Source organism: Gallus gallus, chromosome 5, assembly GCF_016699485.2.
Source record: "Gallus gallus isolate bGalGal1 chromosome 5, bGalGal1.mat.broiler.GRCg7b, whole genome shotgun sequence".
In the NCBI taxonomy this organism is placed as follows: Eukaryota; Metazoa; Chordata; class Aves; order Galliformes; family Phasianidae; genus Gallus; species Gallus gallus.
In genome coordinates this window covers 44,744,444-44,759,304 of record NC_052536.1, presented here as the reverse complement: position 1 = coordinate 44,759,304, position 14,861 = coordinate 44,744,444, and the positions used below count along the sequence as shown (strand labels likewise).

At 38.3% G+C, this 14,861-nt stretch overlaps 1 protein-coding gene across 13 annotated transcripts in view; it reads right to left on the bottom strand.

The window, feature by feature from the left end:
• Positions 1 to 3,050: 3,050 nt before the first annotated feature.
• Positions 3,051 to 14,861, bottom strand: part of UNC79 (unc-79 homolog (C. elegans)) — a 95,742-nt gene continuing 83,931 nt past the window's right edge. For 12 of the 13 annotated variants that reach the window (XM_004941883.5, XM_004941885.5, XM_015287759.4 and 9 more), the window contains 6 exons: positions 14,523 to 14,698; positions 12,694 to 12,880; positions 10,902 to 11,099; positions 8,793 to 8,870; positions 4,858 to 4,899; positions 3,051 to 4,330 (listed from right to left, as the gene is read on the bottom strand). In XM_004941883.5, the coding sequence (XP_004941940.2) occupies positions 4,130 to 4,330; positions 4,858 to 4,899; positions 8,793 to 8,870; positions 10,902 to 11,099; positions 12,694 to 12,880; positions 14,523 to 14,698 (882 nt within the window). In that variant the 3' untranslated portion in view covers positions 3,051 to 4,129. Of the gene's footprint in view, positions 4,331 to 4,857; positions 4,900 to 8,792; positions 8,871 to 10,901; positions 11,100 to 12,693; positions 12,881 to 14,522; positions 14,699 to 14,861 lie in introns of those variants that run through there. The other variant, XR_005860171.2, reaches the window with a different exon arrangement.

Below are 14,861 nucleotides of genomic sequence, written 5' to 3'. Positions count from 1 at the left end.
AGTTCCATCAAGGCAAACAAACGGAGTGTCAGCTTTAAGTCTACTGCTTTGCTGTTGCCTTCGCCTGCTATTAGACCTGAGATGAAGTCTGTACCACTGACTGAACATTCATCGTGCACTTGAGATTCGGATGCCACAGAGAGCAGACACACTCTGGCCCTGTCAAAGAGTAACATCAAGAAGCAACAACAAAAGGTGTGGACAAAGTTCTCCCTGATCTGTGTGTACCTGGGGAACAGCAGAGGAATCTTTGCTTCAGAGCCTTTTCCCAGGACTCACAAGCAAGGACAAAACAGCACTTGGCTCTGGCTTGAAAAAAGGCTGTGCAGAACAGAGGTCAGAGACATTCCTGGGCCCAAAACATTCATCAGTCCTAGAGTACATCGAGTCCTATCGCATCAAGAAAAATCAAGCCAGAAAAGTGACTGTGTGTTTGTAGGGCCTCTGATCCTACTATAGTTCTAATAAGAAGTCAAATAAACGTTGCACACAAGATAAGGCATGCATGTGGAGTATCAGGTATCTGACTTACCTAATTGATGAAGCTTTCTGTTTGCACAGTCCTGCGTGTACATCAGTGACTTTCTTAATGAGCTGCAGAGGCCTGCCCAGCAGTGTGAGGCACTGAGTGCAGAAGTTAACCTCACTTTCAGGACAGAGAGTTATGTAATTTACCCATACGTTGCACCGTGGACGATGTGGGTTTTACCGCCATTTCATCCCAAGTGCACTGTGTTGTTAAAACTTTCACAGTTCAATGAACAGTAAAGTGATTCTTTTACTGGGTCAGCCCTGCTAACAGGCAGTGATTTAAGCTGCTTATCACAACATATGACTAAGTAGTGCTTCTAAACTACAGCTCTTCATGACAGAGGGAAGTTAGACTCTGCTCCAACGGCCTGGCTCCTGGCCTCTTGTATTTGGTAGCATTTGTATGGAGTGCCAAATGTTATTTACTTCCTAATCTGCCTACAAAATACAAAGAATTGCTGTTCTGGGCTATTTCAGAGAGAGAATATGAATGACTCACTTGAATTTTATCTTGGCCTCAAGCACTGTCAATATATGTTTCACTGTTCTTTAAAAAAACAATTAATGCAGATTTCTGTGTATCTTAAAAAGTCTACAGCTCATTTAGTGATTTTCATGAGGTGTTAAACCACACACATCCTGCAAAGCCAAGTTATTTGTTGTTATTAGTCAGCATAATCCTTCATCAGAAACTCCTCCAGGCTATATTCTCTATGCTAGAGCAGCTGCTCAAATCATATTTACAGTCATGTATGACAACAGCTCTGCAAGAACCATATCAAACCCCTAAATCCTACGCTCATCTATGGAAGTAGGTTCTGTGTCTAGATCTTTTCTCAAAACCCTGGGTTAAAAGCAGACCTGAATTCCTACAGAGTCTGAAAGAACTCTGTTACGGACCTGGATTCAGCATGTCTGGCTTGGCTTGTGTTCAATTTTAGCATCTACCCACCATTATATTTATGTTCTTTCTGTGTTTTCCATTCTGAATACTAGATGCTTAGAGATAGAGATTTTGCTAGGCAGGGAGAACATTCATACCATGTTGCCTCCGTTAATTATCCATTGAGATGCCTGTTTGTAGCATCTATTATCCAGAAGTGACTTTTGAAGAGAAACCTCTTTGTCACAAATAAAATGCTTTCATCCTTTAAGTCTCCACAAACCCACTGTGCCTACCAGAGATAACATCCTTTCTCACACCCAAGGTCCTCACGTTCTCTCCCACACTTTGCCTTTCAGATGTCTTTCAGATTCACTGAGCTACACAAACAGTGCCGAAATCTCTCTCCTGCATATCCTACTTTCAGGGAACCAATCACATTTCCATTTCATTTAGATCACATCAGACTCCACCACAGAAGAACCCAGGCCCTATTTGTGTGCTAGCCCAGCAGGTATCTTCAATACTGCAAACAAGCAGGAACAAGATACAGTCCAGGAAAGGAAGGAGTCAAACTCATTGAAACCAAAATCTGCAGCTCCTTTTTGCCTGAAAGCCAAAGTTAGCAACAGTGACTACAGGCGTACCCTAACAGTCAGTACTCTCAGAAGTCCTACTTAACATCTTCATTAACGATCTGGCTTATGGGGCAAAGTTTACCCTCAGCAAATTTGTGGTTGGCAGAAAGCTGGAAGGAGTGGCTGATATGCCAGAGGGTTGTGCTGCATCCAGAGGGACCTCAATCAGGCAGGGGAAGTGGGCTGACAGGAACCTCGTAAAGTTCAGCCAGGAGAAGTGCAAAATCTTGCACCTGGAGAGGAACAGCTTTCTCCTCATAGCCAGTCAAAAGCTGGAGGAAAAAAAAAAGTGCTGTCTCCCTCGCCATTACCACCCTGAGCATTTGGGATTTCCGTATCAGTGTACGCAGATCTGTGCAATCTCAATTCAGCATGACAGGAATCTATGCCTAAAACTTAAGAATTTATTTTCTGGTGGATCTCTTAATAATCTTCAAATCAAGACAGAAATGCTTTGAAAATGCTCAAAACCTCTGCTTAGTCAGATGCAAGTCAAATACAAGCAAAACTAGCTACAACAGAATGGCTTATCATGAGTACACTATATTCTGATCAGTGCCACTCCACTGAAAACACTGGAAGGGATTTTTTTAAGCAATTGAGCACATCCTTACAATCTTTTGTCTTGGTGGGTTTTTCTTTTTTGGTTTTGTTGGCTTTTTAAGCATAATGATAGTTTAAAGACACATCTCCAACATTTCCACTTCTGTCTTTCCTCACTATCATTGGTGAGGAAAGCTAGACCCTCCACAACAACTAAAACATACTCAGACAGTTCCTTACAGGTGTGCATTTCCAATTCCATGCAATCTAGGAGGAAAAATCTTCGTTCTTAGAGTGGCAATAAAGTCCAGGAATTTAATAGTATTCTAAAACACAATGTGATTGTGTGTTTGCTATTCTTCTAGTCAGTGCATTATAGTAATAAATACAGAAAATGCAACTCTGATTGCACAGATTTAAATTACAAGAAGCGGTAAATCATGATGCTCTTAAGATCTGAGGCAAAATTCACTGAATTTATTGAATCTTCTTAAATTTCAATAGGCTTTGGCTGAGTCTCTTTATGATATTAAAACCCATTTGTTATTAAACATCATGTTGAACATAACAGTATGCAAATGGTGCAATTTGTTAATATTATTATGCAAATGTTCAGGTCCAACCATGCTCTTCTTGAAGTCTCGAAATACAATTTCCGTAGACATCAATCAGAATAAGTCTGAGCTATCCATTTTTAATTGCACTGTATACAAGTATTACAGAAGAATACAATATAGTATTCACAAAAATCAGAGGCTTATATGAAACCTACAAAGAGCAGCACAGCATCGATGAAGTAAAAGCAATATTTGAAAAAATAATAAATGAGGCTTGGCAGATTTGGAAAACAGTGTTAAAGAAAAAAAAGACAAACGAATTGGCACAGTTTAACAATCTAATTTCTAAGTGCACTTTATAATAACTCTCCTTAAAAGCTGCTGTTTTCCCAGAAGATGATGACAAAAAGCCTCATTAGAACACCACTGTTTTGTAGTGACAGGTTTTATTGCATTGCCAGCTGTGAATCTGAAAAAAAAAAAGTCTCCCCAAAGAACTATAAAGGTTCCTAAAAAGCCAGTTTTCTTTATTATCATCAAAAAATAGCAACGTAGCACTTCCATATGTTTGTGAATACCCACAATTCTAGTCTTAAAAAAAATAGAAGTTAAAGAAAGGTGATTTTTGTATTAGCTTCAAAAATAACGTAAAGAAACATTTATTAACGAGATATTTCAGTGATCAGAGAGATATGTACAATGAGATAGATTTGATCTCCAATCCTGCAAAATACATGTTTGTGAATGCAGACTTGAATACCTGTTGATCCTGCTCCGTTGAGTATAAATGATTAATGTAATTAAGGACTGGCAGGATCAGACTCTTAGCTTCACATAAACCTTTCCACAATCTGTTCTAGGCTAAAAAGTATAGATACAGTATATACTCTGTGTACTGATTTTTACAAAAGGTGTTCTACAGCTCTAACTCCATTATTGCTAGACTAAAAAATAACATTTGGAGCAATTTATATGAATCATAAAGGATAAAATTGAGATGCAGCTTCTGATGACTGAATTTCCACTTGAGCCATTTTAAACTGGGTACACTGCAGCCATTTCCGGAGCACTGATGAGCTGTTGTTCATCTGTCCTGACCCCTGTAACATCCTCAGGCTGTGGTGGTTGACATTGCTCTGGATGGCTTGGAGGCGTAGCTGGAGTCCAGCAGACAAATGCTGTTGAAATAATGCAAAACATTTAGTTTATCTCCTTTAATATACGAATTAATACTGTACTTGTTGTCATCAAGTGTTGCTGTTGGTCTGGGAAAGTTCCTGCACTACCCCAGTGTCACGTTTCTTTCTTCCACATCCTGCACTGTAGTGTTGCCATGAATGACAAATGTGCCTACAAATCACTAAGACTCCCAATCCTGATCTGTTATGGGAAAGAAAAGAGCAAGAAAACCACAGCTTGGGGAACAACCACTTCATTAAAAAATAGAAGGCTAGGCTGCAGAACCCAGTAAGAAGTGTTTCAAAAGGGAAAGGACGAGCAGGACTGAGCACAGGGCACGTATCTTAGCTGATGATGCTAAGCTACCCAAAGACCTTCCGAAGTGCTGAGCTACCCAGTGCACCTGCATGTGACACAATGACCTATTTTCAGAGTTTAGAGACCAAGCCTAGTAACCCTTCTTCCAGGATTTATATAAAATATATAAGACACAGAATAAAAGGACAAGTTATGAGAAACAACTTACCTTAAGATTTGACTGTATCATTGGCAACCACATTGGTATTAGCTGCAAGAAGAGATGCATTTTCTTATTATACAAGTGACTGTAGACATGCTGTAGTAACTGTGAGACAAAGAAAGGTACATCTAACCCGTTTAGATGTCAGAATGCACAGGGAATGAACCATAAATCTACAAATCTGGTTATTTTTCAATGATGCATATGTTTTGTGGCAGATGACTCTCTGAGGTTAAGAAGCCAGCTTCCTTTGTAGGCTGATGAAGCACCAGTAGCATCTACTGATATCCTGTCTAGGGATTGCCTTAGCCAATGACGAGTACAAAATTAAAAATAAAAAAAGATAGTTATAAGAAATCACTTCTTATTTTCCTGTGAGGGCATATCTGTATGTGTAGATGAGCAATAACAGAATGAATACAGTACATATTCCGCACTGCAAAGTATCCATCAAGAACTGAAAAAACAGAAGTTCCTGTTTAATATTTAATTTATATTTAATAGTATTTAAATAGTAACCAGCACTTCATAAGCCACTAGGTCAGTGTCACTGCTTCATTGCAGAATGTGACCTGTATGCTTGCAAGCATAGATATACTCTCCTAACAATGTAGAAATGCTCATATTTATTTCAGTCTCCTGCTCCTCAGAGAACTATTCCTGAATAAGTATAACATGACAAGCTTCTAGAAGACAGAAAGGCCCTTCTAACAGAAGTATTCATGTTCTCCAATATTAATTTAACCACTAAGATTACTGTTCTAAAATGTTCCTTCTTAATGGCATCCAAATTTGCAATGTACCAATTATGCTACCAGGAGCTTCAAGTTAAACCTAATCACTATTGACAACATTAGATAAAGTGCTGTTTGCCTTGTGCAAGGAATGATAATTGTTTCAGTTTCAGTGCTATTTTGCTGGAGAATCATATGCAGATCTGTCAGGACCAATTATTTAGCCTACCAAATAAAGGACTTCAGCATTTACAGATAGATGAATGCCAAGACAGCCAGAAAGTAGCCAGACGCAGTAGGTGTGGGAATTCTCTATATCATTCTGTGGACTCCCACACTAAATGAAGTGCCTAGTAACGTCTAATGCCCCCAAGTCCAGATGTGATTCTTGGAGAGGTGGGAACAGGAAACATATAGTGCAAATCCATGTTCTTTGTCCTACTGCCATTAACAAATATCAATGAAATTTCACCCAGAATTAATGACTTCACTATGAAATTAGCCAGTATAGACAGAACCGGTGTCAGAGGTATAGCAAGCAAGGAGAGAAGGTAGGCAGAAAACACAGGGAAGGGAATTTTCCTCAGGGCCAAGGTACTCCCTTTTGCGTCCAAACCAACCGACTGGACATCTTTTAGAGCCAGCTGAAAACAATAAGCACTTCTCATCACTGCTTTGGTACAAGATGAACTAGATATCTAAAATAGATAAAGATGAGTCATGGCCTAAAAATATGTGTTTATATCCATTGACTAAAAAGGGTAGTCAAGGAAACTAGCTATATTGATATTTATGCCACAGAAGTCTAAGGTTAGATAAGATTAATGCCATCCAGCACCACTTCCATCTTCCAGAATCTGGACACGTGGAGGAAAACTAACAAATCAGCTTCAGACGCAAGAAAGTAAACCCTCCACTCCTACAGCTGCCACTTAGATAAATGAGACAAGAAGAAATTTTTATTGAAGCACTTAAGCTTTATGACCTAATTCCCAGCCAGCCTTTTCTACACAAAGGAATAATACATAAAGCTGGCTAGAAAAAAACAGCTGGAAGAACAGACTGCTGTCACTGTCAATTTTTGGAATTGATATTTTCAACAGGATCACATTGATTCCACTGCGAGTTCTGACAGAAGCCAGGCTGGAGAGTAGGTCGGTTACTGTGCTTTTCTGGCTCCTCAGCTCTGCCCACTTAGAAAGAAAAATAAACATATAACGGTTGAAATGTTTTCACGGGAAATAAACTTTTTTTTCCTCACCAGATCAGTCAAAATGTTCTATGGTCAGATCCAAAAATCATCCTCTAAGAAAACAGGAAATAACGTAAAGACCGTAGAAGGCAATCAAAGATATGTCTGCTAAATTCAAAATGAGTTTAATAGCAGAGGTCAACAGAGTCTCTGGAGGAGGGATCCTCACAGAACCAATGCAAAGGAGGAGATAAGAGAATGCTTATACCAGGAACAAGGACAGCTCTTCTTTCAGTGAGAAAGAGCTGAATTTTTCACGTCTTCCCTTTCTCTCTTGTTTTAAGATGGATTTTCAGAAAATGTCCACTTAGTACAAATGTCTTCTCATCATCCAAAATCTTCTCATTGTGGTGCACTGGAAATATGTGTTGAATCACACATAATTACGTAATGACTTCATTAACAAGAAATTTTTGCAGCACCTGGATTCTTCAGGTGGAATAAAAGACACTGCAGTTGACAAAGTGTGAATGACAAATGATCAGGATTGTGCTCTGTTCCAAGAAGAATTACTATATTTGCTGAAAGAATGTTGAAAAAAACTAGGATAAATACTTACACAATTAATCAGTCCTGAAAAAGTTAGCACCCTGGGACTACAATCCTAAAACACTATTGTGTCTGTGCATTGTTTCTTCATGACTGCATTTTAGGCTAAGTAAATGGGATTTGGCCATCCAGACTCTTCTCTTCCACCTCCCATCCACTGAGCATGAAAGAAAGCATATTAACTGAATTTCATAAGCTTATGAGCTTGATTTTGTAGTAACAAAACCTGATTTAACCTGATTTAGCATATTATTGATATATACTCTGAAATGTAACACTCTGTAAGTGTATATTTGAATTGTGATGGGAATTTAGCTCCAAAAGCCTCTCTTTTGACAGCTTTAAAGCCATTCTTCCATTTTCTTTAAAGACATATTCTTGTCAAATTCTGGACATCCTAGACTGCCCCCAGCTCCTCTAGGGACAGTGACAATTACTTTGATGTCCCTACAGTGACAGAATTTTTGTGATGAATTGAGACATTACTGACAGTAAATCTGTATTTTCACGATGAATGTGAATATTTTCAGGTCAGTTAACATCAAATCCTTTCATTTTAGCTACTGTATTTTCAATTCCTCCTTCACCATAAAAGATGGGAGTAAAACATTAGTGCGAAGTTTCCTTTATGGCAACTGAAGAACTACATAAACCAACATAGATCAGCTAAGTTCAGAATGCATCTAACTACTTGGTTAGTTATAATTTTCTGTAGGGGGGAAAAAAAAATACACCTTCAGAATAATGTGATTTATCCATGCTTGTGCAACTACCGCAATCGTTTCACAAGCTATTCTGCTCTGATCTGAGTAGTTCAGAAAATGCTCAGGAGCCTGACTGCTGATTTCAAAAAGCAGTTTTACATTAATGAAGCATGTCTTATTTAATTTTTTAATCAAAAATAGCCTGTAGCATATCCATTAGAAACATTTACTATCAAATAATAATTGAGTAAGAAAGACACCCAGGCATTTAATACACTACTGTGGAATAAGGCTTTGTAATCAACCTAGAAGAATTTGAGAACTGATCAATGAGGTGATCTCCAAAGGATCTGTGAGGATTTAAGATTACAGAATGGCTGAAAATTCAGACAGTACCCAGAGGTTCTCATAAGGTCAGAGATACTAGGTTGAGATCGCTAGATGAATAAGACCATCGCAACAACTGAAGGAGGAAGCAGATCAAAAGTCCATTTCAAAATATCAGGTGAATACGGATTTTAAATTAGAGTCTGGTCTTACTAGAGATTATATTTTTTGTTATGCTCTACTAGATTTCATTTCTTCACTAACATTCAAATTCTACTTTTGTTGTTGTTTTTAAGAGTTGCAGGGACCATTCTCTAGTAATTGCAAGTGATAAACAACATACTTGACTAGATGTTCATAATGTGGTACACCTACCTTTACAAAGATAGTAGAGTTGCATTCCTGTAAAGCCTCCATCAAACTAATCACATGCAGACATACCATTTCCACCATCTTGTAAAAAAAAAAAAAAAAAAAAAAAGTCAAGAATTAAACCAAATCAATATCCAGTATTGTACACTAAGCAAACCCTAAAAAGAACCTTTCTTTGTTTGCTTGGCTGTTATACTGAATCACTAGATGCATATTTACTAAATAGACATCAGATAATACGTACATATAAGGCACACTTTTCTTTACTTAGTTTTCCCCTGATGCAGCAACATCTGTCATATATTTCAAAGTGTTTGATGAATTTTAATTCCTATCACATATCAAAACAAGTTGTCTTCAGCTTTCTCCCTTTCAGACATCATAAATCCTTTTACTTGCCTTTGCTGTATAGTTCTCATCAATCAAGGTGTCAGAAATTGATATTTTTATTTACTGAATCCTTCGGAAATTAACATAGTCACACAAAACATCTCTTTTTTTTCTACTATCAGAAGACAATTTATTGTTCTGAACTGGCAGCTAATCCGTAATTCTTCCATTTTGTATGATTAATTATGACAGATGAAGATATTATTTATTTGGCGGTAGACAACATTTTATGTTTTATATTATGTAAATTCATGGGTTCAAGAAAAACACCTTGAGCCAACAGAATATTTACAGCGCCTGCATAAACTATGTGTAAATTCCCCTGACAATAATTAACTTTTATGTAGCCTTTTTTATCTTCAAAGCGCTTCACACAAATACTAATTAACCTCACAACACCCACGTGAGATGAGCAAGTATTATTATAACATTTCACAGAGCAAGAGCCAAGGCAAATAGTTTAATAATTTGCACTAAAGCCACACAGTGAGATGCTTTGGGAATAAAGATTGGAACTTGAAGCTTCTAGATCATATCCTTGTCCTAAAGTTTGACACTCTCCTTTGTGTCTGACTAAACAACTGACTAATAAGTTGCACTACATACAGCTCCCACTGAGTGGCTGAAGTATCATTTAAAGACAGTTTCACACGTTCCTTTCCTCTTGATATAGACAAGACACAAGGAAGGAGTGTCAAAGACACTCCAAATACAGCCTATACACCTATGCAATTACAAAGCTACAAAGGTGGTACAAAGGTCCAAAGGTGGTGTGAATGATTGCTTACAAGGGGAATTGCATTAAATAATTCCCATTTTTAAAAAAGGGGAGGAAAAAAAGCAGCAAAAGAAACAAAAAAAGAATGAAAACTCCAGATGTTCATCTTGCTTAGAGGACGAGGCCATCTATAAATAATCTTTCTCACTCGTCTACTAGTTACCATCTCAGTTAAAGTCAATCCATCATTAACATACAGTAATGGTACCACACTCGTCATGTCTTTCTGGGAAGTGGCTAACAATACATCTTGCCCATCATAAACAAGCTCTCAGCCCTAAACCTGCATGCACAGAGAATCATTAGTAAGTGGGAAGCAGAGGTAGCACCTGTGTGAAAGCCACTCACACACTTCTGGGTTCTTACTGTATGAAGCTTCTCCAAAAGCAATGAACATTTGAGATAAGTGAATAATTAGATTTTTTTTTTTTTAATGGCCTAGATAATTTCTGGGCACCATGAATAATTCCCTTTCAAACTTTATCTCTGGAGATTCAAGTCATTAGCTACTCAAAAGTGTTCCTAGAGATTGCTACGTGAATTATTGTTGATAAGCAACCAATGGGCTATGAATAGTGAAGTGTCAGCACTGTGTGTTTTTTTACCATTGTATGGTAAAAACTCAGTTACTTGTGTGAGGCAGAGCAAGATGAAGCGATAGGACCAGTGGGAAGAGCAGGGATTTATAAAATGAGACTTGAAGCAGAGAGCCCCCAGTCCAACAAGCAGTGACTAGCTCTGGAACACCAAGGCTGTTTCAGGCAGATCCTGGCTATACCCCATCTCAGGCCCACTGCAAGGTTAAACCAGTACTAACTAGCTTTCTCTTTAATTTCTCAAAGCATCAATGTTGCTTTAAAAAGTTATTCAGAGACTGATGTATTCCAAAGCCAAGCCCCATCCAAGTATAATCTATACAAATCCATGTGCAGCATCTGACTCACCACTTTGTTATGTGCCATCAGCTGTAGGATGCTCGGTGTCACTCGGCTCCAGAACTCCAGGGCTGTAAGGATTGCTGTAAAACTAAATTCGTTCTGATTCTGGACGGTTGGAGCTACTGCTGTTTGTTCACAATATACTGTCCAGAGCTGAGCAAATATAAATGCATGGAAGAGGGAACACATGTGCAGAACAGATGTCTGTAGAAATAGAAGAGAAGACAATGTTTATTGAAAAAAATGTTTTGGAGCATAATGCAGAGGCTTTCCCAAAAGTACTCCCCTCTCATGCATTGCACCGTGCAGTCTTGCCCTTCACTTTCCTCAATGTTTCTCTTCTATTAGGAACTAATCATGTTTGATATCATCTCCATGTTTAGAGGTGATTTCATATCTATGGAATAAAAACTGCGTTTGCACAATCCCGTTCAATCTTAGTACAACATTAAGGTCAGTCCCTCTAAAGAAAAGGTTAGTTTTGCAGAACAGGTACTAAAGACTAGTCCCAAAACTCTTGCTGGAAAACTCCTACCACCATCTATGGGAAGCCTGGAGGCATCAATCACAGTCTGATCACCGACAAGGAAGGGTATCACACAAAATACATCATCGTACAACTGTGATCTATTTCTGTCTTGCTGGGACACAGCTGCTCACAGTCCAGGAAAGTAAGTTCTGTGAAGCTAACAGCGAATTCATCATGTGGACTCATGCATGACTTTGCTAATAAGTGTTATATATTGCAACGTCTGAGGCTCCAGGAGTCCTGAACATTAATTACTCCCTTAAAAGAAAGATGTTAGTGGTCAGAAATGCTTTCTCAGTTTTATAGTGCAACAGTGATGCATGCTTTGTGGCAGTATGACCACATCAAATATTGCAGTGGTTGCTTGGTAACGGGAAAGAGGTAATTGACTGAAGGAAAAAGAAAAGAAAAAAAAAAAGCCAGGAGACATGAATGGGAAGCACCAGTGCACTGGCTGGGTGAGGGGAAAGAAAGGAGGATTTTAAGTAATAGAAATATGCATAATCCTCCTAACTTCTGCAGTTAATAAAATCCTGGTTGGTGTAAGTGTTCTGTTATAACTGTGTTTAGCTACTGTCACAAATTGCTTATGATTTGCAATAACTCTCTTGTCAATAGCTTCTTTAGAAACAAATGCTGTACTAGAACCATCACTGCTTGTAATTAATTTTTGATCACAGCATCATTAATAGGTTATACAATACCACTGTACACCTAGATAAGAATTAGCAACTCTCCAGAGATTTGCTACAGAGATGGCCATTGCTAAAGATTCAATTCGGAATTGAGTTTGTTCTTCCCCACTCCTGTTCTGAGATATTTTGAAAAAGTTAAATCATTTAAACTTATTTGTAATGATTTCATCACCAGTTTTCTATACATGAAGAGCTAATTATGCAAGAAAAACTGTAGAGCTGTCCCGAGATCTCAGATTCTAATGTTTTAGACCTCCTTTTACTTCAGAAGAAATAAATATCCCTATGTTGGCCTGCTTCAATCCAGTGGAATCTTTTCTCAAATATAAAAAAGGCAGAGGGTTCTAAAGCTCTCAAAATAGCATTATTGGATTACTTCAGGAATGGTCTGCAGGATTCTGTGCTGGAAGCGTAAGCCATTTTAAACAGGATATTAGTTTACATGATGTAGTTTTGATAATATTTGTGAAATTTAAAATTTTATATCATGATCAAAATACAACTTAGTGATAAATATTTTCAAGAGTAAGGCCAGTATACACCACATCTCCTCTTAAAATGCAGAATCCCTTACCTTCGATTGCTCTGGAAACCCAATCAGAATAACAATAAGGTGGTCAGCAATTTGTGAACCTGCATCCAGTGGAATAGGCATGCAAGATGATGGAGAATTTGGACAGACAACATTGTGTGTCAGTGACCCCAGGAGTAGCCAGGACAGCAAACGAATATGTGAAACACATTCTATGAATTCTTTGGGCCTGTCAAGAAAGAGCGAATTTTATAATGCTGCAAAGTTTTCTACCTCTTCCCCAAAACAAAGAATCTCTTTAAACACTTTGCAGATGCAGTCTTAAGTGTTCTGGAAGCACAAATCATTGGTACAGCTTACAGGAACCACACAGAACTTAGTGAATTTGACATAACCTTGAACAAGTCCAACAGAACATAACTGGAGGGGCCTAAGGAGTGATCTCTATAAAAGGATAAAACATGCACGGATTCACCTGATCCATACACAGTGATCTTTTACACAGAAATCATCAAATGAGGATTGCCCAAACAGAAGTGCTTCTCCTTGTTTCCCAGGACAGCACACAGCTGACAAGGCTATGACAAGGTATTCTTCATTCCACAGCTAGCTCTGAGACACAGGTGCTCTGCCCTGCCTTACTTTCGCTGTGTTCCATTTCTCCATACACGAACTCCAAGTGGAGGTCATTTCTTTTTTTCCCTTGTCTCCCCCTCGACATTAGGACTGCATTCTTCTGGGGGCAGAGACTGTGCTTCTTCGTGACTGTTATTAATTATTCACCCACTATCTACTGCAAAGCTCAATTGTGAAGCCCTGTGCTTAATCTAAGAAGGAACAGTATTTTCTGGAGTCATCTTGTCTATTCCCTTCCTGTGAAACAGTTCAAACTACACACCCATTTGAACACATAGGCATGGGAAAAAATATTTTAGATCAACAAATCACTACCTAGTAGGCCATTCACTACTCTCACTCATTTACAATTTAATGCCGTTGTCAAGGCTTCATAGAGACAAAGGTACATTCCATTAATGTACTGTTTTGTGCAGACTGATAAAATGTTCGCCCTGAAGTACTTACAGGGTCTCATGGGAAGTCCACATCTTCACCTCAGAATATAAAACGTAATTTTTACAAATAAGAAACTGTTGCCCAAAGAGTTTCTTATTCTCCTTATTGCAAACCTGTATATGTTCTATCTACAGGACCGGAGACCAAACAGCTTAGCCCTTAGATGCCCAGGCAGAAAGCCTGAGACAAAGCTGGGACTAGAATACAGATTCATTAAAATACAGTTCAGTGAACTACACTCAAAACATCTCGCTTGCACTGTAAGACAAAGGACGGTGCTTTGCTCCTCTTTTTAAAGATAAGAAGTTGCACATTAGGATTTCTTACACTGAAAAAAAATAACAAATAGGTCTTGAAGAGCAGAACTTCTCCGTAGGTGAAGTCAGTATGTTTTACTGCCATCTACACAGACTTACACTTAAAGATCTTGCTTATTTGTGATCAGTAATTTCAAGGGGCATAATTTCAATTTTTCTATGACCATATTTTATATAATTATAGGACTAATAAATTACTTGCATGCTTTTCACTGTCTGTATCAAGATAGAGAATCAAGTTCATTTTCCAGTGCAACTTCAGTCAAGTCAAAGGACATGCCTCCGCTGGTCTGTGCTTTAAATGTTGCACTGATGAGCTTCTCAGATAAGGACCAGGGAGATGCTGATGAGCATTTTCAATGACCCATGGCTGCCAATCCCAACTACGTATCTTAACTATTCAATCTAGCAACAAACATAGAATTGTGTGGAGACTTCTAATTCATGTTAGTGTTCCTTTTTGTGGAAAAGCATTCTCACCCTTGTTGCATTGCTGAAGGAGGATGGTAAAGCCAAGGCAAATATCGGATCACAGCTTTGTTGTCTCTGTGGTTTCCTCGTGTGATTTCCATAGCAGTAATCTGAGCCAAACCAACTTTCAGATGCCCACCAAACGTGTCTTCATGCAGTGGCTGAGAACAAGTCTTCATATGACTCTGCAAAGCAAAAATCTTATTTCCTACCTGAAAAGAGTTTTCTGTTTCACTTCCCTTTATTCTCTTTCTTGAGGTCTCCAGCTTGAGATTAATACTAAAGAATATAACTTAGAAATGGGTTTTAAAACATTCTCCAGTCTCGATGTTAGTAAGAGTATATGAT